Raw genomic sequence first — 24,160 nt, 5'->3', positions numbered from 1 at the left:
GCAGAAATTAACGACATGGAAACCCAAAAAATAATCCGAAAGGTCAATGAAACCATGAGCTGGTTCTTTGAGAAAATAAACAAGAGTGATAAACCACTAGTAAGTCTCACAAAGAAAGAGAGAAAACTAATAAACTGAATCAGAAATGAAAAAGGGGACATCACAACAGAAACCAATGAAATTCAAAAGTTCATCAGAGACTACTTTGAGAGTCTATATGCCACAAAACAAGAGAACCTAGAAGAAATAGATAAATTCTTGGATTCCTATAATCTCCCAAGATTGAACCAAGAAGACTTGGGATACCTGAACAGACCCATTTATATCAAGGAAATTGAAACGGTAATCAAATGTCTTCCCCAAAACAAAACACCAGGCCCAGAAGGATTCACCAGTGATTTCTCTCAAACATTTAAAGACCTTTTGCGAGTTCTCCTCAAGCTTTTCCAGGAAATTGAAAAAAAAGGAACTCTCCCAAACAGCTTCTATGAGAGACATATCTCCCTAATGCAAAAAGCAAACAAAGACACCAACAACAAAGAAAACTATAGGCCAATATGCCTGATGAACACGGATGCGAAGATCCTCAACAAAATATTAGGAAATTGAATCCAACAACTATCAAAATGATCATACACCACGACCAAGTGGAATTCATCCCAGGGATGCAAGGATGGTTTAGCATTCAGAAATCAATCAATATAATCCATCATATCAACAAAAGAAAAGATAAAATTCATATGATCATATCAATAGACACAGAGAAAGCATTTGAAAAGATCCAACTCCCGTTTATGATGAAAACTCTCACCAAAATGGGTTTTGAAGGAACTTCCCTCAAGATAGCCAAAGTCATCTACGACAAACCCATGACAGGCATTATCCTCAATGGGGAAAAACTAAGGCCCTTTCCTCTAAGATCAGGGACAAGGCAAGGATGCCCACTATCACCGCTTCTGTTCAATATAGTACTGGAAGTACTTAAATAGCGATTATGCAAGAAAAAGGCATAAAAGGCATCTAGATAGGAAAGAAAGAAATCAAACTCTCTCTATTCGCAGATGATATGATACTATATCTCGAGAATTCTAAATCCTCCACAAAGAAACTCCTAGAAACAGTATACTTGAACAGTAAAATTGCAGGCTATAAAACTAATACTCCAAAATCCATGGCCTTCCTACATGCAAATAATTAGACAAAAGAAAGTAACAGGAAAAAAAACAATGTCGTTCAAAACCGTGCCCCAGAAAATCAAATACCTCGGATTCATCCTAACTAAAGAGGTTAAGGACCTCTACAATGAAAACTACAAAACGCTACTCCATGAAATAAAAGAGGACACAAGGAAATGGAAACATCCCGTGTTCATGGATAGGAAGAATTAACATTGTCAAAATGACAATACTCCCCAAGGCATGATACAGATTCAATGCGATTCCTATAAGGATACCCATAAAATTCTCCAAAGGAATAGATCAAGTATTAGAAGTATTAGAATCCTGAAATTCATATGGAACAGCAAACGACACGAGTAGCTAAAGCAATTCTTGGGGAAAAGACGTGGGGAGGCATTACCATCCTCAACCTCAAACTCTACTATAAAGTGGTAATAATTAAAACAGCATGGTATTGGAACAAAGGGAGGGATGCAGACCAATGAAACAGGGTGGAATATCCGTTCAACAACCCCAAATGTATGAATCAAGTGGAAACAGAGATAAACAAATGGGACTATCTTAAATTAAGAAGCTTCTGAACCTCAAAAGATACAGTGACCAGAATACAAAGACAATATATAGAGTGGGAAAGGATATTCACCCAGTACCCATCTGATAAGGGGTTGATATCAAGGTTATACAAAGTACTGGTTGAACTCCAGAAGAAGAAATCACCCAACCCCATCAAAAATGGTGTGATAAAATGAACAGAAACTTTCCCAAAGAAAAAATATGAATGGCTAAAAGGCACATGAGAAAATGCTCTACATCACTAATCATCAGGGAGATGCAGATCAAAACAACAATGAGATATCATCTCACACCACAGAGACTGGCCCACATCCAAAAGAAAAAAGGCAGCCGGTATTGGTGCGAATGTGACGAGAAAGGGACTGTCCTTCACTGCTCGTGAGAATGCCGACTGTTTTAGCCCTTTTGGAAAACAGTATGGACGATTCTCAAAAAATTAGAAATTGAACTCCCATTTGATCCAGCAATTCCACTCCTGGGAATATATCCTGGAGAGGCAAAAAAGTATAGCCGAAGTGACATCTGCACTTCTATGTTCATTGCTGCACTGTTCACAATAGCCAAAATCTGGAAAAAATCTGTGCCTGAGAACAGACGACTGGTTAAAGAAACTTTGGGGGGGAGGGGGCTGGAGCAATAGCACAGCGGGTAGGGCGTTTGCGTTGCATGCAGCCAACCTAGATTCGATTTCCAGGAATATGGTCCCCCGAGCACCGCCAGGAGTTATTCCTGAGTGCATGAACCAGGAGTAACTCTTGTGCATTGCCGGGTGTGAACCCCCCTCCCCCCCGCCAAAAAAAAAAAAGAAAAAAAGAAACTTTGGTACATCTACACAATGGAACACTATGCAGCTGTCAGGAGAGATGAAGTCATGAACTTTGCTTATAAATGGATAAACATGGAAAGTATCATGCTAAGTGAAATGAGTCTAAAAGAGAGGGACAGACATAGAAGGACTGCACTCATTTGTGGAATATAAAACCACATAACACGAGGCTGACACCTAAGGACAGTAGATAGATGAGACAGATAGATTGCTCCATAGCTGGAAGCTTGCCTCATGAGCAAAGGGGAGAAGGCAGCTGGAATAGAGAAGGGATCACTAGAAAAAAGATGGCTGAGGAATCAGTCGGGATGGGATGTGTGCAGAAAGTAGATAGAGGAACAAACATGATAACTTCTCAGGGTCTGTATTGCAAACCATAGTGCCCAAAAGTGAAGAGACATTATGGGGAATCATGTCTTCCATGGAGGTAGATAGAGGGTGGGAAAGGGGGGTTATACCGGGAATATTGGTGATGGGGGATGTACCCTGGTGGAAGGATGGGTGTTTGATCATTGTGTGATTTTAACCTAAACATGAAAGCTTATAACTATCTCACAGTGATTCAATAAAATTAAAAAAAGAAACTTTGGTACATCTATACAATGAAGTAATATTCAGCTGTTAGAAAAGATGAAGTCATAAAATTTACATATAAGTGGTACTACATGGAAAGTATCATGCTGAGTGAAATGAGTCAGAAAGAAAGGGACAGACATAGAAAGATTGCATTAATCTGCGGAATATAAATTAACAAAATAGGAGACTAACATCCAAGAATAGTCAAGATAAGTATCAGGAGGTTCACTCCATGGCTTGAAGGCCAGCTGCACATGCTAGGGGAAAGGGCAGCTCAGATAGAGAAGGCAACACCAAGTAAAGGGTGTTGTCAGGATCCTCCCAGGATGGGAGATGCATGCTGAAAGTAGACTATAGACCAAACATGATTGCCAGTCAATACCTCTTTTGCAAACCTCAGCAACCAAAAGGAGAGAGAACAAAAGGGAATGCCCTGCCACAGAGGCAGGGTGGGATGGGGTGGATGCGGGGTGGTAGGGATACTGGGATCATTGGGGGTGGAGAATGGGTACTGGTGAAGGAATGGGTACTCAATCATTGTATAACTGAAACCCAGGCATAAAAACTTGTAATTTCCACAACTGTACTTCATCGTGTTTCACTAATAAAAATAAAAAAAATAAAGAATGATGATGCTTTCCTAATGACTATTCTGGACAAAGTATAAAGGCAAGATATTCCAAGTTTGAAATGCTGAACCCAAATCACCAACAGTACTATTATATATATCATGTATAAGAACTTTGAATTTCTCATGAAATGCTAAAGCTTTTTACTTTTTGAGACAAAGGAAAAAATGGAATCTTTATAGAATGAGAAAGAAAAGAATGATAATAACATACTTTGAATTCAGGTGAAAAGTTCTGTCAAATTATTTGGTGTGAACAAATGCAGCCCCTTGGTCCTCAAGTCACTAAAAATGTGTTTATACTGAAAACACATTGATATGATTCCTATCAATAGAGCAATTTATAGAAATATTTCCCATTAAGAGAAAAGAGAAAGTGACCAGTTTCTATGACCTCCTCGTTGACAACCAAAATAGACATTTATGCTTCTTTTACAACTCGGGTCTTTTTCCCCTTTACATGACTCCGTTTTCCTCCTTCCAAGATTTTACCTTGAGTTATTAGAAGAAAAGCAAAGGATGTGACCTAATAGAGGAGGTGGGTGCTGTAAAGTGAGAAACAATATTTTTGAAATTTGTTTATTGAAATACCACCTTGAACACATTTCAGAGACATCCTCTTTCAGTCTAAATCTCAAATTCTGAATGGAAAATCTAAGAAGTCCTAAAGTGAAAGAACCTTTCAAAATGTGTCCTAGCACTTCCAAAACTAATTTGATCAGAGATCCTGTTTTCATTTCTGCTAACTTCACATTGAAATATGGTTATTAATAACCAACTTTAGAAAATATTGCCAGAGATATATAGAGATAAGCTAGGCAGTGTTGTTCTTTTTTCTTTATGTCGGTGCAAGCTGGGGTCAAACAAATACTTTTATCTTCCTTGACTTTTGCTATTGTATATACTTCTAAAATGAGTTCACTGAATTGTTTTACTTTATAGAGTTAAAGATGAATAAATTGTCTTAATTTAACAAATAAGATTTTATTCATGACCTTGGTATCATAGCTATAAATAGTAGAGAGTATTACTCTGTACAGAAGCTGTGGTAGGGTTGGGCAAGGTACAAAACATCTGTACCTTGTACCTTATTACACTCCATGGTAAGCCTAGGACAGGCACTGGAACCTGCAACCTGGGATCCATAGTAAGCCTGGGACAGCTCTTGTAACTTAAACTTCCTGATACATACTTCTCTTTATCTATTTTCCCCAACAGCTATTTTTCAGAAAATAAAATCTATTCTTGAGATTGAAGGTTCTGAAGAAGCAGATGTTGAATTTAAAAAGAAAAAGGAACTCCCTGAATCTGGAGCCAGTGGATTTATGGACTGAGAATAATGAACTGTCATATGTCACAAGTGTTCAGAGGAGACATTTCTAATACCTATTTGGTACCCTTTGACACATATAAAATATTTAATTAATCACAGAAACTGAGTGATCTCTGACATTGCCTCTAATCCCCTTCACTTTGTAATTTACTCCTGCTAAAGATGGTATAGTTCTCATTAAGAGGCAGTAATGGATTTTTAACTTAATCTCTAGTCTAGGTTCCACACAGGACTGCAACACAGAAAATTTGTCCCTGTAAGCAATACAGTTTCTATTTAACTCAGGGCAGATTTAGACAATATTACTCATTTCCATTTAGCATGTTCATGTAACATGAAAGGTGAAATTACATGTGTTTTGTTTTTAATAGTACTAAGTAGGTGACATGTTCCTGATCAGATATAACATCCATCACCATAATAAAATAAAATCAGTTAAATAAGACACAAAAACTTCACATATAGTCTGTTCATACGCTCTTACGTACGCACGTTTACTTTAATTTCATCAACTCTTAGATTCTGTGAGTTTTATAAGAAACTTATCAATAGACTTTGCTTTTACAATACTATGAAAAAAAGTTTCCAATATGGCACGATAGCCATTTTCATAAAATATCCAGATACATTAGTTACATAAAGCCAGCTGTAATAGTTGAATAGTTTGTATAATCTTATCAAGTTTTACATTTTTATGTTCTCTCAATCTAACTGTAGATTGAAGTCCTGCCCAAGATAGAGCTTTATCAACAAATAGTTAATAGAATTCCTGTAAACTTCTCTATGTCATGATCATTTTACCTATGATTTTGAAAAATGCTTTCACTTCTCAAACATGAATCAAGCCTAAGGGCCCTTCTCCATTTGTTAAACTTTGGCCTTATTTATCTGCTTAACCACCACCACCGGTCAAGTTTATAGCTGTAACTTAGACCTTCGGGATGTTTTAAATTGATCTGAACTGAAAGTGGACTTGTTTGGAGCCATTGTGTCTTGGAGACCAATCAGGTGTCCCTTATGTTCACTCAATCTTTGGTCACACTGTTCTGAAAACCTTTCTCTTAACCTCATCAATGACTGTTTCATTAAAAAAGTTCCATGTTGCTAGGATGAGCTCTGCGAATACCTCTGTTTCCTCTATTTTTCATTTCTATCAGTATATGCTTCATTTGATTTATTCCTTAATAATTGCTCAAAAATTTCCACTTATTGTATGGAGTCCTTTGACTCTCCCCTTGACTTTTTCTAATTAACTTAATGTTTTATTAGCATCTCTGAGACTCCAGAAGAAAGGTTATAAAGCAAGTTCAGTAAGGTTTCCTGAACTTTCCCTCAGTTTTTCTGTAATAAGGCCATATTGGGTGTCCCCGTGAAATAGATCCCCTTATCTACAGCATTTACCATGCCCTGAGTAATACATATATTCAGTGGGTGGATACTAGTCATTAGGAAACTAGTTTCATAAGCCTTGCTTACAAAGCATATTAGCACTTCATCTTGGGTTGCTTCACCAGGCTATTTGTTCAGAAACACAGAAAAAATGCTATATATGAATAATGCATGGCTATCTGTGATAGTTCTAAAATTATCTGTTTATCTAAACCCCAGACATGCAAGTCCATTGTACATTGTTCACAACATAATGACACAGCTCCTAAATTAGTTACCCTCATAACCCAATTAGTAGAAGTTATTTTGGAAGCTGATGATGCTGAGCCCCAGAATAAAACAGCTATTTCACACTATACCTCCTGGATATTGTAGTTTCTTGATTTTCTCTTTCCCCTACATTCCAGTGTATGAGAGGTTTCTGCTATCACAGTATATTTCTCTTGTGAGGTGGTTTTGATGCTAGAGGCCCAACCTCAATCGACCCAAATCTGAACTTCGTTTAGCATTAAGGCCCAACCTAATACTTTCACTTATGTCTATTTTAATTATTATGAATAATAATAAAAATGGATTAGAGATTAACATGCTTCTTAAATTGCATTTTGTATGGACAATGAGTCAATGCCACAAAAATCACGCTTACTATTTCTAAATTCCATTGCCGAGTTTCATTTTTTCTGAAGTTTGTTGTATTCATCTACTTGGAAGATTTCCATAATCTATCCTTTTGCACTGGTATGGGCACTTGATTACATAGGCATTGTTGATTAAATCATTGACCATTAGTGATTGAACTGTATCCTTTGTCCTCTATTCCCAGCCTGCAGGACTGGGACTAAAAGTTCCAACCCCCTAATCATTTGGTTGGCTGTACTGGCAACCAGTTTCACTCCTATGGTAGGACCTCAAAATTAACTTCCCTAATAAAACAAAAGACACCTTCATTGTTCTTACAACGGATTTGTTTTTAGGACCAAACCTGGCTGTTCTAAGGACTTGCTCCTGGCTCTATGCTCAGGGATCAGTATGTAGTACCAGGGATTGAACCCAGGTTGTCTGTGGACAAAGTAAGCATTCTACCTGGTATACTATTTATCTTTTGCAATTACAAGAGATTTTTACAGGTACATTATAATACTCTTGCATACTCCTTTGTTTTTACTTTGTAGTTAATTTAAAATGAATAGTTTAGTTCTGATAGTCACTTGTTTAGAGGATTATCACTGCTGTTTCATTTTCATGGTAAATGATACCTTTGGGGGTGATAAATTATTTGTTCCTGTCCAACTAGTTCCACTAAAATATGGGATATGAGTGCATATTATTCAGAACTCTTTAGTGAGTTCTTGGGAACCTCTGTGTTTGTTTTTTCTCTTCCACACCTAAGTCCACTTCTTATAGTCCCTTTTTTATGGATAGGGTCTTCTTTCACTTCAAACTCTGTTATTTCATCTATAGTAAGCTTTATACGAATTGTCAAAGGCAGTGACAAAGCTCTGAACTGAAAGTAGGGAAAAGAAAGACAAGGCAGAATAAAAGCAATAGAAGAGATGGAGAGTCTTACGTGGAGAAGGCATTGTTCTGTTTTTCACACCGGATCCCTTTGCAGTTGTTAGGCTCATCGATCGCTTTGGTCTCATAATAAAAGTAAAGCTGGTTCAATCCATTGGCAAAAGCCAGCAGTACCAGGCAGTAGATAAAGAGGAATTTGAGGATATCAAGCAACATGCGCCCCAAAGAAATCTGCAGAGGCCCTAAGTGGGAGTTGGCTGTGAATAGGGATATGAGACGCAAGGAACTTAAAATGTTGGATATCGCAAAGAGTGCTTCTGCAATCAGAGTTGGGTGCCACATTTCCCATTCTTCCCTTGGACGAGAACCATTATACTGAAAGAAACAAGTGCATAAGAGGAAAGTTACAGTGAGCATTTATAAAACTTCCCACTTCCCTTTCTTACATGATAAAATGAATCAAACAAAGTATGCACCAAGCATTCATTTTTATTATATGCACTGTAGGTCACTCTTTGGATTATTTTCCCCACCCAATCAATATATGATGCTACTTTCTCTACTCTCACTCCTCCCGTACTAAATATGTGTCCTGAATATAGATATAGAAAAATGAATTTTGAAGTAGCAATCTGGAACAACCTCCTGTGGTTTGTCAACAGATATTTTCTAACTGGATTCACCAGTTTGTTGGGGAATGCCACTAGAATAGTTCAACTGGTATAACCAAGGTAATGGAAACAGATCATTCAGCTTCCAGATGAGATTTAAAATCAGATATACATCTCAACATCTCCCCCCATTTTTTATCTGAAAATTTAAGACAACTTGAGGTTACTGTAGGATAGTCAGCCTTTTCAGTGAAGTTTTAATCCTCACTTCCCTGATAATTGCAGATGGGAACAAGAAAGAATATCCCTATAGGGCCATTATCCAGAGTTTTATGATGAAATATTTAGCTGTATGTCATGTACTACAAGCTGTTCCAAATGGTATGTTAATCTTTCAGGTAGTAAATTTAGTGTTATCTCATCAGGTGGTGCTTTTTATTGTTTCTTTGATAACCTTAAAAGTTAGAATGTCCCTCTAGGAAAATCAGGAAACAGACTATTTTTTAAAAATTTTACTGAATCACCATGAGATAGTTACAAGCTCAGACTATTGAAGAAGTGAAAGTACACTAATTTCTAGGGTTGGTTGCACATTTCTATCGCGTTTCTGTATTTTTAGCTCTTGGAATATTGGAGGTAATCTTGTAGAAAGATGAATTCCTTATGAAACCTGAATTTCAATTTTGGCTTTGTAATATAAAACAGACTATATCTCTCATTTTCACCATAGCATAAAGATATTTACATTTACTCATCACATACATTTGTAGTTATGTATACATATGCAAAAGTCTGAAATCCGTAGCCAAAATGTTATAGAAATACAAGAAATTGCTTATTACTTTCCTAAGACAGATGTAGAATTTTGTCTGGCATCAAATCCGAACCATATTGCCTTGAGCTCTAATCTAAATACCACAATTTCTTAGGGCTAAGTGTAAACAATTTTCCTGAGAAATGCTGTATTGAGGGCCAGATGACTGTGTAAGCATCTCTAAAATGTTATTTACTTCCAAAAACCCGAGGAAACCAGCATTGTTAAGATCATTTCGTGTATCCAATATACTTTACTTGTGCTTCTGTTTCAGATAAACTTTAGGTAGCCAATAAATTTGTACACTTTTGGCCAAAAATATATTCTTACATTTGTCTAGCCATTTTTCTTTCTGCATTAATGTGTGGGGTAGATATTATTACACCTGGTTTAGTGAAATAAAAAATCAGTGATTGATTTAATATTACACGGGTGTTCATGGCAAAGCTAGAAATAAAATTTAAGTATCCAAGTGGTCAAATATTACTTATATGATAGTTATTTAACAGCATATATGTTAAACAGACTTTTAAAGATTGATAGGTGTATGTGATATCTGGGGGTTCTTTGCTGTGAAGAAAATAAACCTATGTCTTAAAGCAATAAATCGTCATTTAGAACATATAACCAATATGTTATATGCATAACTAATATAACTAATAATTTAGGATTTCTTTTGTCACAAACAGAAATATAAACATAGATAGGCTTTCTCCATGGAATTATTTGTATGAATTTATAGTACACTTAGAAATTTTCTGGGAAGCTTAAGTTTTGCATACAAATCTTTGAAGACAAAAATTATGGAATACAACCTAATGAACTCATTTAACATAGTTGTTATCAAAAGTATTTTTTCAAGGACAAGATTTTATACACATATGCAAGTGTATGTATGTGTATATGTGTGTTTGGAGCTATTTCCAATGATACTCAATTCTGGCTCTGTGTACAGAGATCATTCTTGACAGCGCTTGGGGAACCTTATGAAGTGTCAGTCTTTCAAGCTTAATAATGTGTTAAAGTTCTACATGGTTTTCAGTTAAATATGCTGTTACGTGGGATAGGAATTAAATGTTAGAAGCCACCTATATTCTTTGATATTGTTCATTACAGGGAGAATCTAAAGTTCAGAGAATTAGAAGGATTGTCGATGGTAATCTAGCTCATGGTTAAATTTTATTGTCTGTAGTAATATAACTTACAGCAGGGTTTTCAATCAAATTTCCCAAATCGTAAGTTAGTGATAATAGAAGAAAAGTGATTTTCTATATTCATTGAAATATAATTCAGCATAAAAATGTATCTCCATATATTTAAAAGGGATAGGATCTTATCAACTTAAAAACATAAATATGGACTGCTAATGTGGGTACTCAGTAATAACAAAGTTGCAGAAGAGTTGGTTAAAGAAAGGGCAATTTAGTGAGCATCAAAGTTCAGATTTAGTCTGTACACATGAGGTAAAGTGTAGTGAACTAAATCGAAGAAAAAATAATTACTCTCCATTTGTAGGATTGTTTGGGAGTTTTGAAGCTAAATGTTATATATACACATTTGGTCCTTTAGAATATTTTGTTGTATCCCTTTGGTTTCCTATTATATATTATGTGAGGTAGTGACTATTTGTAGACTGTAGGTTATTTTATAGCAGTTAGTTAGTTGTAGCCTGTGTGAGGTAGTAGACTATTGTTACAGATTTGTTATAGAGTGTGTGAGGTAGTATGTTACTAGTTTTCTCATCTGATGACCTTTTATAAAGCTAGCTTGCTATAATTTAGCTAGCTTCTATATTTATTTATTATAATGGTGATCTAAAATATTTCAAGGGGCTTCTGTACTTGCTCTTACAGATTTGCCACATAGATGTTGCATAAACCTACTTGGAAAAATTTCTCATACTGGTGAGGCCTATAGATGATTGGATCAGAATCCCTACTTATTATATCTCATTGAAAAATCCAAAGTGTGTTTGCAGCATGTCTTGGTGGTAAAGTTTCCCTTTTTGAAGAAGACTCCAACTCCTTAGCAAATACCTCCTGTAAATGTTTGTCATTTGTGGGGAATTTATCCAGTTTAATAAAGCTAATTTTGTGTAAGGGAAGTTCTTAACTCCTTGAAAACCTTGATAGGGAAGTAGGATAGGTTATGTTATTAGTGAATTTTGTGCTATAGAACACATTTATTTATATTCCCCAAGTTATTCCTGATCATTTATTATACCATTCTTGTTTAACAAAACCCCACAGATTTTATATTAATAATTTATTGTTCCTCCAGTGTGTAAATAACAATTTCAAAGGAAGAATTTTTAGGCATATAATGTCACTTAGTCAGTAGACTGTCAGAATGACATGAATTTCATCCAGGTACATTAATAAGAGATTAAAATATTTAACTCACCAGGTTTTTTTGGTAAGGAAGTTGTAAGTATGTGTTAAATGACCACCCCAAATATAAGGTATGCTTTGGCTTCTTTAAAAAGTGTTTTATGTCTGCAGTCAATATTCATTATCCTTATAACTCCAAAATTCTTAAAATTTATGCAATATGCATATTAGATATATAAAAATAATCTAAGTTGTTGGAGATTTTGGGAGAGAGCCATAAACCCATTCTAAAACTACTTAATGTAGGACTTTGTGCCAAAAAGATAAAGCGTGACTAGACAATTTTTTAACTAAGTTGTCAGGCTTTCCTCATCCTGGAGAAATTAAACTCTGGAGATAAGAAGCACAGCAATTCAATTCTCAAAAGTGCATAGAACTTAAAACTTGAACCTGTGAGATATAATGTAGGAAATCAGACCTGATTTCTCTAGGTTAATACAGGCTGAATATTGTGTGGAGAAAGCATCAAGTGGGTATGTGTATATTACTTGAGTTTTTTATACATACATACATACATGTATACATATATATGTATATATACATATATATAGATACAAAAAGAGTCAAGATTTTTAGTTTAATTGACCAACTCAGTGTTGAGGGTCATAGACTCTTGAAATCTATGCTGCTTGCCATGAAGTTTCTAGGTTCCTATTACCTATCATATGAAGAATACTTGAGAATTTCTGAATATTTAGCTTTGTGTAAAGACAATTCAGTGGGTTAAAGAGTTATGGAGATGACTTCACATCAGAAGTGCTATTATGAAAACGAGAAATCCTTTTCATATCTTACTGAACAGGAAGTAAGAATTATTAATGGGTGTGTCACACGGAGGATATTAGAAAAATATAAAAGCTCACTTTCTAGAAATAAGTAGCTGCTTGGGGATCCATGTCTACTCCTGGTGGTGATAACTCGCCCTGAAATGCTATGTTCAGTTAAATTAACATTTGTTAAATACATGACAAGGGTTAAGAGAGTTTTTGATCATAAGAAGTTCAGTGACTTTTCTGACTCTGCCTTATACAAGCATTGGTGAAAAATTTTATTGACCAAGATATTGTAAGACAAAATTTAAAAATTGGCAGGCTAGATAAACAGCCAAGGACACTTTTTTAGAGTTAAATAAACTAAGGATGTATTTACAAATTACTTCATTCTCCATTTTCTATACTTAGATGGAAACTACTTACAAACTATTCAAAGAATATGTAAAATATGTATCTATATGACCATTTGGGATATACATTACACTATCATCACCACATTTAGCCTAATCACTTTATCTTCCTAGAGATAAAATTAAATTTAATAAAATAATTAAATAAGTCAAATGATGAGCATTCTACGTTACCTTGACATAGGCCACAATCTTCAAGGAAATAGTTGCCAGGTACAGTGAGTTCATTGCAAAATCCATCAAGTTCCACCAGTCATGGATATATTCAGTAAATCCTCCATCCCACATTTCCTTAATCTCCCCCCAAATGAAACCTGAAGAACGAAGGGAAAATATTTATTTCTGTACAGGGTCAAATGATAATCATAGTCATCATACTATGTTCCCAAAATTAATAAAGATGATATCAATACATGAACTGAGGTAAGTGTAGTAAAGTCCTCAAGAAAGTAATCACATATCTGTCTTCTTTCCAACCTCACCTCCAGGTCGTTAACTTGCTAAACCTGATAACCTTTACCTAAAGATATCCCTGTGTGCTACATTTATTGTTTCCAATCAATTTTGATGTCACCGAATAATTGCTAAATTGTAATTTGGGGTGCTTTATCTACCCTCTCCCTATTAGAGATTGGGAATAATTTCATTTATAAAGTAATAAGATTGATATTACAACATAGTCTTCAGTTTCATCTAAATAAATGCTAGAGAGAAAATTGTTCAGGAGAGTTTTGAGGTCAGTAAACTGTCTGGGCCAAATTATTGAACGATGGCATTGAAGCTAGATGGTGGGATCAAAATAATTTATAATATTCTTTACAATATACTACTTTCCTCCAATTTTATACATTGTCGAGGTCATGATGACATAGGTGTTTCTTTGGACTTGGAATATATAAATCAGCAAAAAGTATGACTATAGTTTTAGAAGTGCTTCTCAAACTGTAGTGCTTCTTAGTCACCTGGGGACCATGTTAAAATTTGGAATCTAGAGGCTGGAGCAATAATACAGCGGGTAGGGCATTTGCCTTGCAAGCGGCTGACCCGGGTTCAATTCCCAGCAACCCATAGGATTCCCTGAGCACCACAAGGGGTAATTCCTGAATGCAGAGACAGGAGTAACCCCTGATCATCGCTGGGTGTTACACAAAAAGCAAAAAAAAAATAATTTGGAATCTATAGATGAGATGTATAATGAAACTTGTTATTCTGTATTCATATAAAGCTCTGAGATAATACTGACATTGCTGTTTAGGATAGCCATAGTTTGCGTAGCAAGCATTTGCGGGATGGCAATCTATTGTAGGGTCCAATGTTAGCAATTGTTCTTGGACCCTACTGGTAACGCTGCTTTTACCACGGATTGTGTAGATTTTCTAGGTTCTCCTTCTGTTTGTGGAATAAGTACAAAACAGCACGTGAAACCTAAGTAAATGTTGAGACTGTGTGGAGCAACTATGAGAAAGCAGCATCCAAGAGCCCCCAGTTCTGGGAAAAAGGACATTAATCAGCACTTGCCATGTCTAGTATACCTGAGGGCCATTCTGACTGATACTTGACTTTTTTTCTAAATCAACTGAAAGGCAATGTGTCTGTCTTTAAAGATGTTGTGTTTTCAAACACAAATGCAGGTTTCACTGCCAATCTCATTGTGGACCATGACATATAGAGAAACTGCAGAGAGGAAAAAGGAACCACATTTCCGAGGCTCCCAACAAAGTGCTACCCCACAACACAGAGTGAAGGTATATTAATTTAGGTTCAGTTTGTATATTACAATGGTTCTTCAGGTATGTCCATCAGGCCCTTTGGCCAAAGCTTCTGGTACTTTTGACTCACCGAGAACCCAAGGCAATATCATCCATTCCACAACAGTTGGAGGAGGCCCCTGTACGTGGAGGTCTGTCCTGACGATGTGTTGAGAAGCCAGTAGAAGCATGAAGAGGAAGGTCAAATATGATGCTGTGTGGCAGATGAACTTGATAAAGGGTTTCTTGATGAACAACCCAAGGTTACTCCTGGGTGAGATTAGATATGCTATAGACAGCATGGGAAACAGTAACCCAATGGTCATGCAAGTCAGAAGCTTGACTACCCAGTGTTTTCGCCTCCATCCAGGGAATCCATCATACCACAGAGTGGCAAGTAATTGTTGGCAATTAGGCTGAGCTACAAACTGTGAAAAAAAAGAAAAAAGTTAGGCATCTGGAATGTTTGGGAGAAATGCACATTCACAATACTTCTAGTTTATAGCCTAAATATGCCACATCTTCAGAAAAAGAATGATTTCCCAGTTACTATGAATGGGTCTAACTCCAGAGGTAACTCTACTTGTCAAGCTATAAGACTAGTAATTGTTTCCTATAAGACTAGTAAATGTTTCTTATAATTGATTGATTGTTTCATACACTAAAAAATAATTTGGTTTGTAATTTGGCTTGCCTTCCTAACCCCCCCTCCCCAAATCAGATCAGATAAATGGTCCCCCAAATTAGATTCTGCATAAAGATCATCCAGAGAACATTAAAAATAATCTAATTCTCTGGGTATCCCCTGAATACTGACTGAATGAACTTATCTAGGGTAGAGGGGGTGGAGTATAGTCAATTATTTTAAAACATAGTCCAAGGAATTGACATATCACTTAGCAGAAAATCAAGGATATATGTCATATTGTCACAGAGATCAAGTAGGTTTCAGGTAGATCTTCACAGCTGTATTAGTGAAATAATAGATTTTAAATGTCTACTCCTGGAAAAAGCTTATGCAGATTCACCATTTCTTATCTCTCTGGGTATTTCATTGATAAGGACATGGCAAATTCTATCACAAAATAGAGTGACAAAACTCTATTGGTATCTCCTCCTGCTCTGTAACTACATGCATACTTCAAAAGAAACAACATATTGATTTAGGTTAAAGCATTGAAGTTACATATAAGTTTGTAGAAAGTGGTAATATATGATCATTTGACAGCCCGTTACTCATTGATTTGCTCGAGCGGGCACCAGTAACGTCTCCATTCATCCCTGTAATGTGCTAGTGTAGCCCAATGGCGTCTGCTTGCTCCAGGAATATGGAGAGCGTCAAACTTATTGTTCAGGGTCTTGAAGAAGAAATCTGATCATCTCATAGGTGGGCAGCCACGCTATTTTTTTTATGTCTCGTGGAATCCAGTTCGTAATGGCTCTAGTCCAGTGGTCGTCTACAAATCTCATTAGTTGTCCAGCCTATCTGATTTTGGATGCCTTGGCAAAAGAGACAGCGTCCCTGATTCTTGACCATCGATCGAGATCAGAACTCCGGATTCTTTCTCTCGTTTGAGTGAAGCTTGATATTCTAAGCATAGCTCTTTCGATTCCTCTTTGGGAGAGCCGAATAGCGTTCTTATCCTGTTTCTGTAGGGCCCAGGTGTCTGAGGTGTATGCAGGAAGAACATTGGAATCAAAGAGATGTGCTCAGAGCCTGAGGTTCTTCGTCCTCTTAGCTATTTCTGCAACGTTCTTGAAGGCGTTCCAAGCCACTCTCTTCCTCCTGTGCAACTCAGGTGGCAGGTCATTCGTCATGTTGACTGTTCAACCTAGGTACACATAGGTTGCATTCGAGATGTTTGTCCCATTGAGAGAGAATGGAGCTTTAGAATGAGTCCATTTCTTATAAACATTGCCTTTGTGAGATTCAGCTGCAGTCCGACCTTTCCACACTCATGGTCTAAGTTGACCAGCATTTGTGCCGCTTGGCTAATGTTTGGTGTTATTAGAACAATGTCATCAGCAAAGCGGAGGTGGTGTAGTTGCCGATCTTCTCTCCCATTCCTTCACATTCCAATCATCACATGGTGTTCTCGAGGGTGGAACTGAATAGTTTAGGTGAAATGGTATCACCCTGCTGAACCCATCTCTTGACATGGATGATCACTTCCTTGTAGAATGATTAGATCCTGGTAGTGAGTCTGTCATACAGCTCACTGACGATCCTGATGTATTGAGTTTGAATGCCCTGTTTGGCTAGGGCTTCGATGACTGCTTCTATCTCAACAGAATCAAAGGCCTTCTTTAAATCAATGAACGTTAGACAAAGTGGCATCTTGAACTCCTGAGATACCTCACTGAGCTTGGTTATCGGGTGGATTTGGTCGACTGTGCTGAATCCTTTTCAGAAACTGGCTTGCTCGCATGGTTGTCCTTTATCCATTGTCTGCCAATCCTATTCAGGATGACTCGAGTGAACAGCTTGTAGAAGAGAGACAACAGGCAGATCGACCAATAGTTGCCAATGTCGTGGATGTCTCCCTTCTTGTACAGTTTCACAGTCCTGCTGGTTTTACATTGGGATGGAACCTTGCATTCAGACAGGTAGCGTGTGAAGAACCGAGCCAGTGTATAGATGAGAACTGTTGGCAGGTTCTTCAGGTGTTTGGGTCTGACCTTGTCTGGGCCGGGTGCTGTTCGGTTCTTTACCTGAGAACAGAGATCTTTTGTCTGCTCCCACCAATCTCTGGAAACCAAAGAATTAAAACGAGAAGCACCACTCTATCTTGCCCTGTCTGTTTCCACCAACCTCCAGTGACCCAGGGATTACACACAGAAGAACGACCCTACTGGTACCAGATAAATACCTCATCAGCAGACCTCCACTACCTCCACTACCTCCACTACCCAGCCACCGCCACACTCCAGACACATCATAGGACACTTAACATCCATCTTCCAAGATTACTGCACCGTATTTGATAGGGTTCAAATATGATTTGAACCACAGGAACACCTATGAAGGGCGATTAGAGTCTGCCCTAAAAGTCTGTATCCCTCTTGGAGAGCCTGGAAAGCTACCGAAAATATCCTGCCCACATGGCAGAGCCTGGCAAGCTATCCGTGGCGTATTTGATATACCAAAACCTGTATATACAACGGGTCTCATTCCCTTGACCCTGAAAGAGACGCAAATACGGCAGTGTTAAGAAGGATGAGGAAGGAGAGGTTGGTAAAATATCAAGGCCAAACTAGGTTGCCAAAACAAAGAAGGACAAAAATGACTGTCTGTGCTTTCAATGCATGTACACTGGCATAGGATGAATCCATCGAGAACCTGATGGTGCCAGTGCAAAAGATCAAGTACGATATCATTGGTCTGACCAAGACCAGAAGGCATCAATCACATCACGCCATTTTCGACACTGGAGAAGAACTGTTCCTTGGAACATGTGACAAAAGAGGCATTGGTGGTATCGGTGTCCTTGTCAACACGAACTTGGCCATGAGCATTGATTCATTCTAATGCCTAACAACCCAAATCGGACAATTACATTTTAATAGATGTGGCTCACTGCCAGCAGTTTCTATCTTCGTTGTCTATGTGCCAACATCCAATTATGATGAAGGAGAAATTGAGAAGTTCTACATGGAGCTGGAGAAGTTCTATAAAGAAGACCACACCTTCTACAAGATCATTGTTGGAAATCTTAAAGCCAAGATTGGACCAAGAATATCAGCTGAAGAACTCCATATCGGGACCCATGGCCTAGAATGGATTGAACAGGGTGAGAGACTATCTGAGTTCATCATGTCAACCAAGACCATCCATGGTAACTCACAGTTCCAGAAGGTCGAATTTAACCATTGGACATGGGCGTCTCCCCGTGGACGGTTCCACAACGAAATAGACCACATCATATTCAATCGAAGGTCTTGCCTGACCGATGTTGCTGTTGTCCCAAAATTCCAAATGCGATTGGACCACCATCTCCTTTGTGCAAAATTATACTTCATGGAGCGGAGAGAAAGGGCTGCAAAGTTTAAGAAGAGAACTCCTAGAACGACCACCAACTGGGAGCTCTTCGTTACAATTGTGGCAACATGGAAGATGCCATCGTTGACAACATTGATGAGGAATGTTCGACTGGTTCAGCACCTCCATGATTGTGTGAGGAACACCAAGAGAGAGAGATAGCCACAAATAGAAGCCTGTCTTCGAAAACTATTGATCTCATTCGTCAACGTGGCTTGGCACAAGCCTCAGGCAACTGCAAGTGAACATCCGAGCTCACAAAGCAGTGCAGAGAAGCGATAAAGACCTTAAATAAAGAAGAGCAGCAGTGCTGGCAGATGTGGCAGAAGCCAGGTAAAGCATTTGCAATGCCCGCCTGTCCTTCGCCAACTACAGGACCAAGATGACTGTCCTCCGATCTCCGGAAGGATCTCTCACGTCTTTCAGAAGGGCAATGGAGAAGATTATCTATGACTTCTACTCGGATCTCTTCCATAGCCACATCCACCTGCCCACATACCAAATTCTGCAGGATGGATATGTTGTTCCCAACGTTCTCCCTTCGAAATTGACATGCATTTTGTCGGTAAAGAACCCACCACCAATATCCCCGATATACCCCCCTTTCCCACCCTCTCCTGCCTCCATGGCAGACATGATTCTCCATAATCTCTCTCTACTTTTGGGCATTATGGTTTGCAATACAGACCCTGAGAGATTATCATGTTTGGTCCTTTATCTACTTTCTGCACATATATCCCATCCCAACTGATTCCTCCAGTCATTTTTTTCTTAGTGATCCCTTCTCTATTCCTTTGCTCATGAGTCAGGCTTCCAGCTATGGAGCAATCTATCTGTCCCATGTATCTACTATCCTTTTAAGTGAACATTTTTTCCGTCCTGGGGATAGATACCCAAAAGTGGAAATGCTGAGTCATGAGAGCTCAATTTTGAGATTACTAAGTGTATTTCATACTGCTTTCCATAGGGTTTATACAGATTACTTTCTCACCAGCAGTGTATGAGGATTCCTTTTTCACCACATATCTTCCAACAGAGATTGTTCCCAGTATTTTGTATATGTGCCATTTTCACTGGTATAAGATGATATTTCATTGTCATCTTGATTTGAATTTACATACTAATAAGTGGTGATGAGCAGATTTTCATGTGCCTGTTGGCCATCCATTTGTTCTCATTGGAGATGTGTTTGTTCATTTCCTTTCCCCAATTTTGATGGGGCCTTTATTGTTTTATGTTGTTGTTGATCCTTGTGAGTACTTTATAGATCCTGAATATCAATCCTTTATCTGATGTGTTGTTGAGTGTGAATATTTTCTCCCATTTAGTTTTTGTTTAGTTTTAGTTCTGTTTTGATGTACAGGTAAAGGTAAAGGCCCTCCCGTTGATCGTCGATTTGCTCGAGCGGGCCCAGTAACGTCTCCATTGGAGACTTTGTTGTTACTGTGTCTGGCATATCGAATACTCTCGGATAGCACAGCGGGTAGGGCGTTCGCCTTACACACGGCCAACATGGCCGACCCGAGTTCGATTCCTCCGCCCCTCTCGGAGAGCCCGGCAAGCTACCGAGAGTATTCGATATGCCAGACACAGTAACAACAAAGTCTCCAATGGAGACGTTACTGGGCCCGCTCGAGCAAATCGACCATCAACGGGAGGGCCTTTACCTTTTACCTTTACCTTTACCTTTTGATGTACAGAAACTTTTAAGTCTGATTTAGTACCATTTGTTTAGTCTGAATTTTATAGCTTTTGCCAATGGCATAGTATCATTGAAAACTCCTTTGAGATCTGGGTCTTGGACTTTTCTGACTCTATAGTCCTCAAAGTGCTTTATAGATTTAATTCTGATATCAAGGTCTTTGGTCCACTTTGAGTTGACTTTTGTGTAAGGTGTGAGATATAGATCCAGCTTTAATTTCTTGCATGTGATTATCCAGTTCTCCCAATACCATTTCTTGGAAATGCTGTATATAGGGGCTGAAGCGATAGTACAGTGGGTAGGGCATTTGCCTTACACATGGCCGACCTGCATTTGATACCTGACATCCCATATGGTCCCCCAAGCACCTCCAGGAGTAAATCCTGAGTGCAGATCCAGGAGTAACCCCTGAACGTCGCTGGGTGTGACTCCCCCCAACATAAAAACTATATATATATAAATTTATCCTTGGATATTATATTCTGATCCATTGGTTAGAGAGTCTTTTTTATTCTAGTACCATGCTGTTAAGAAAACTATGGATTTATAGTGTAGATTCAAGTTAATTAGTGAGATAGTAAGCTTCAGAAGGTAAGGCACAACTTTAACTGTTATATGATATTTTATGACTAAATAGCTTGGCAGACATTTATTGCACCTGTTAAAATGAGAAAATTTCCCTCTTTGCTGAATTTCAGACCTGAATGTTTAGTTACTCAGGTACATTTTAAATACAAACCAACATAACCCAGAGAGAACTCTTTCTTCAACCAAACCCTTCCCCAGCTTCTCATCTATTTAATCTCTGCCTCTTCATGGTATTTTTCTATTGTAGTCATAATAATCACCAATAAAGTCCATGCATTCCCATATTGGGATGTTTTAAAAGTTCTTTATATGCATTGATGAACTATAAGGTTGAAAATAAATTTAAATGCATTTTACAAATGATAAAATTGAGGTTCAGTGAGCCCAAATAGTATTAGGAATAACAAAATATATTTTAATGTCCACTGTATATTATGAAATGTAGCAATTTCTCATTTTAAAGGAACAAGTTTCCTGGTTATTGAGCCCCCACTCTCTGAGGAGGCAATGGAAAATTAGTCCAAATTCCTAATAGGAGTCTAGCATCTGGGGATGAGTCATGGATTCTTTTAAAGTAAGCCGGGATGGGAGGTCAACAAAAAGAGCCAGTGGCTGTGAATGGTGGCTCTATCAGTAGAGAAAACTATCACAGGAGAAAAATCTTTTGTGTTTCTTCATTTTACCTTATTATAGTTTAGGTAATAGGGTTACAGTTCAGATCAGAGAAATCCTTCTTCCACACTTTCTCCTGCATGGAAGCTTGTAGCAAGAAAAACTATATATTTTAAGAAATCAAGTCAGCACGACATTGAATTACTTAACTAATTCTTTTCACTGCTGGGCATGTACTAAAAGTGTAATAGACAAGAATGGAAGATAAGTCACCTTGACATGTCAACTTGACATTCAGCGATTTGTAAAGCAGTACCAGCCTGTTCTCTAAAGTAATTGGCAATGAGTTATCTCTGTGTGCTTCCTAAAAGAGATCATCTGACGTCAAACTGCGAAACTTTACAGCTAGGAAAACATGTCTTCCTTTAGATCATTTGGAAGAAAAGAAAGCTTAGAGGACTGAGAGATGGCTCAGTGGCTAAGATGCCTACTTTGCAAGAAAGATTTTGGTTCCACATCAAAACAACTTTGATTCCCATACGCGCCAAGCATGAGCCAAACAGCTCTAATGTTTGAAGATGACAAGTCTGAAATCCCCGATGTTTCAAGAGATTACTAACTACTTCACAGTCAGGTATGCATAAGCACCATAATAAAAGGGCGTGACATTGAGGATCGTCTGTGTATGATTGCTGCAGACGAGAATGTGCAGGAGTACTACAATTAAAGAGTGTAGAGAACTCTGTAAAGAACATGCATGTCAGCACTACAACTAAAGTAATATGACTCCCTGTAAGTATTGCAAACTGAGTATGTAACTCCATGGCAAACACTCAAATTTACAACTTTGAGACCAAATGTGTGCGTGTGTGTGAGAGAAAGAGAGAGAAGGGGAGAAGAGATAAAGAAACCCTTGGTTCTCATAACAACATCAATGAAGGAAAAGAAAGCCTCAAAAAAAACCTGCCAATCCCCATTCTAAAAAAATGTGAGGTTTGTTTTTGGTTTTGGGACCACACACGATGACACTCAGGGACTTCTGCCTCTGCACTCAGGAATTACTCCTGGCAGTTCTTGGAAGATACTGTGGGATGCTGGGGATAGAACTATGTTTGTGCATGTGCAAGGAAAGTGCTTCACCTGCTGTACTATCTCTCCAGTCTCAAGGAAAAAAATGAGGTTTGAAAAAGAAAATTGAGAGTTCCCAGATAATGCAGTGTCTGAGGTAAAGGACTTTCGTGCTAGCTTGAAAACATTTATCAAAGGAGAAAAAGATTTCGGACAGCCATATATAAGCCCTAACTGCATGAAATCTAAAGAAAGTAATTAGAGATAAGAATGGGCACTACTGGGGCACAGTGGGCAGGGCATTTGCCTTGCACACGGCCAACCTGGGTTCAATCCCCAGCATCCCATGTGGTCCCCCGAGCACCACCAGTAGTGGTTCCTGAGTGCATGAGCCAGGGGTAACCCCTGTGCATTGCCAGGTGTGATCCAAAAAGAAAAAAAAATTGACACTACTTAGATCAACGGAAAAATAGACCAAGAAGTACCAACTCCAGTCAACATATGTGCACCTAATGTTGGGTTAGCTTTTACTCACAAACCTAGAAAAACGTGTGTATGGAAACGTGGGAGACTTCAACATGCCACGTTAACCACTGGATAGATTAACTAGCGAGAGAAGCAATATCTGGAACTAACATATTTATACACTGCCATCAAACATCAAAAAGCCAAAGATATGTTCTTCTCTCTAGTGTATGTGGAACATATGAATTAAACACTTCAGATAAAGGATTGGTATCCAGTATATGTAAAGTATTCACAAAGAACAACAACAAGAGCTAAAAGCCCCATCAAAATATGGGTAGAGGAACAAACACTTCTCCAAGAAAGATCAATAAATGACTAGCAGGCAGAGGAAAAATGTTCATAATCATTTATTATTAGTGAAATGCAAATCAAGACAACAATGAGATATTGTCTTACACCAGTGATAATGGCACATATCAAAAATACTGGGAACTATCTATGTTGGTGGGGAAGTGGTAAAAATGGAACTCTAACCCACTGCTTATTAGAATCTTGTCTGGTCTAACCTCTATGGAAACTATATGGAGGGTTCTCTGTAGACTCAGAAATGAGCTGCTATATGACCAGCAGTTTCAATTTTGAGGACTATCATCAGGACAGAAAACTGTTCATTTAAAAAGACAAATGCACACCATTATTTATTGCAGCACTCAGTCTCAGTACAATAGCTAAGCTATGGACTCAACCTAGATGCCCAATGGACAGGTAAGTGGTTCATAGAGATGTGGTATATATACAAAATGGAATACTATACAGCTGTAAGGAGTTATGTAACCATGGAATTTGTTGCAGGAAATTGGCGGTATTATGTTAAATTATTCCAGAAAGAAGAAAGCTAAACACGGGATGACATAACTTA

The 24,160-nt window shown here is 37.9% G+C and overlaps 1 protein-coding gene across 1 annotated transcript in view; it reads right to left on the bottom strand.

Annotated features, from left to right (window-relative positions):
* TRPC5 (transient receptor potential cation channel subfamily C member 5) overlaps nt 1–24,160 on the bottom strand; it is a 208,719-nt gene that overhangs the window by 55,179 nt on the left and 129,380 nt on the right. The window contains exons 3-5 of the mRNA XM_056125792.1: nt 14,856–15,192; nt 13,191–13,330; nt 8,071–8,393 (exon numbers count right to left, since the gene is read on the bottom strand). Of these exons, the coding sequence (XP_055981767.1) occupies nt 8,071–8,393; nt 13,191–13,330; nt 14,856–15,192 (800 nt within the window). The remainder of the gene's footprint in view (nt 1–8,070; nt 8,394–13,190; nt 13,331–14,855; nt 15,193–24,160) is intronic.

This window comes from Sorex fumeus, unplaced genomic scaffold (genome assembly GCF_029834395.1).
Source record: "Sorex fumeus unplaced genomic scaffold, SorFum_2.1 ptg000058l, whole genome shotgun sequence".
Taxonomy (NCBI): Eukaryota; Metazoa; Chordata; class Mammalia; order Eulipotyphla; family Soricidae; genus Sorex; species Sorex fumeus.
This window is presented reverse-complemented; position numbering and strand designations above follow the sequence as displayed.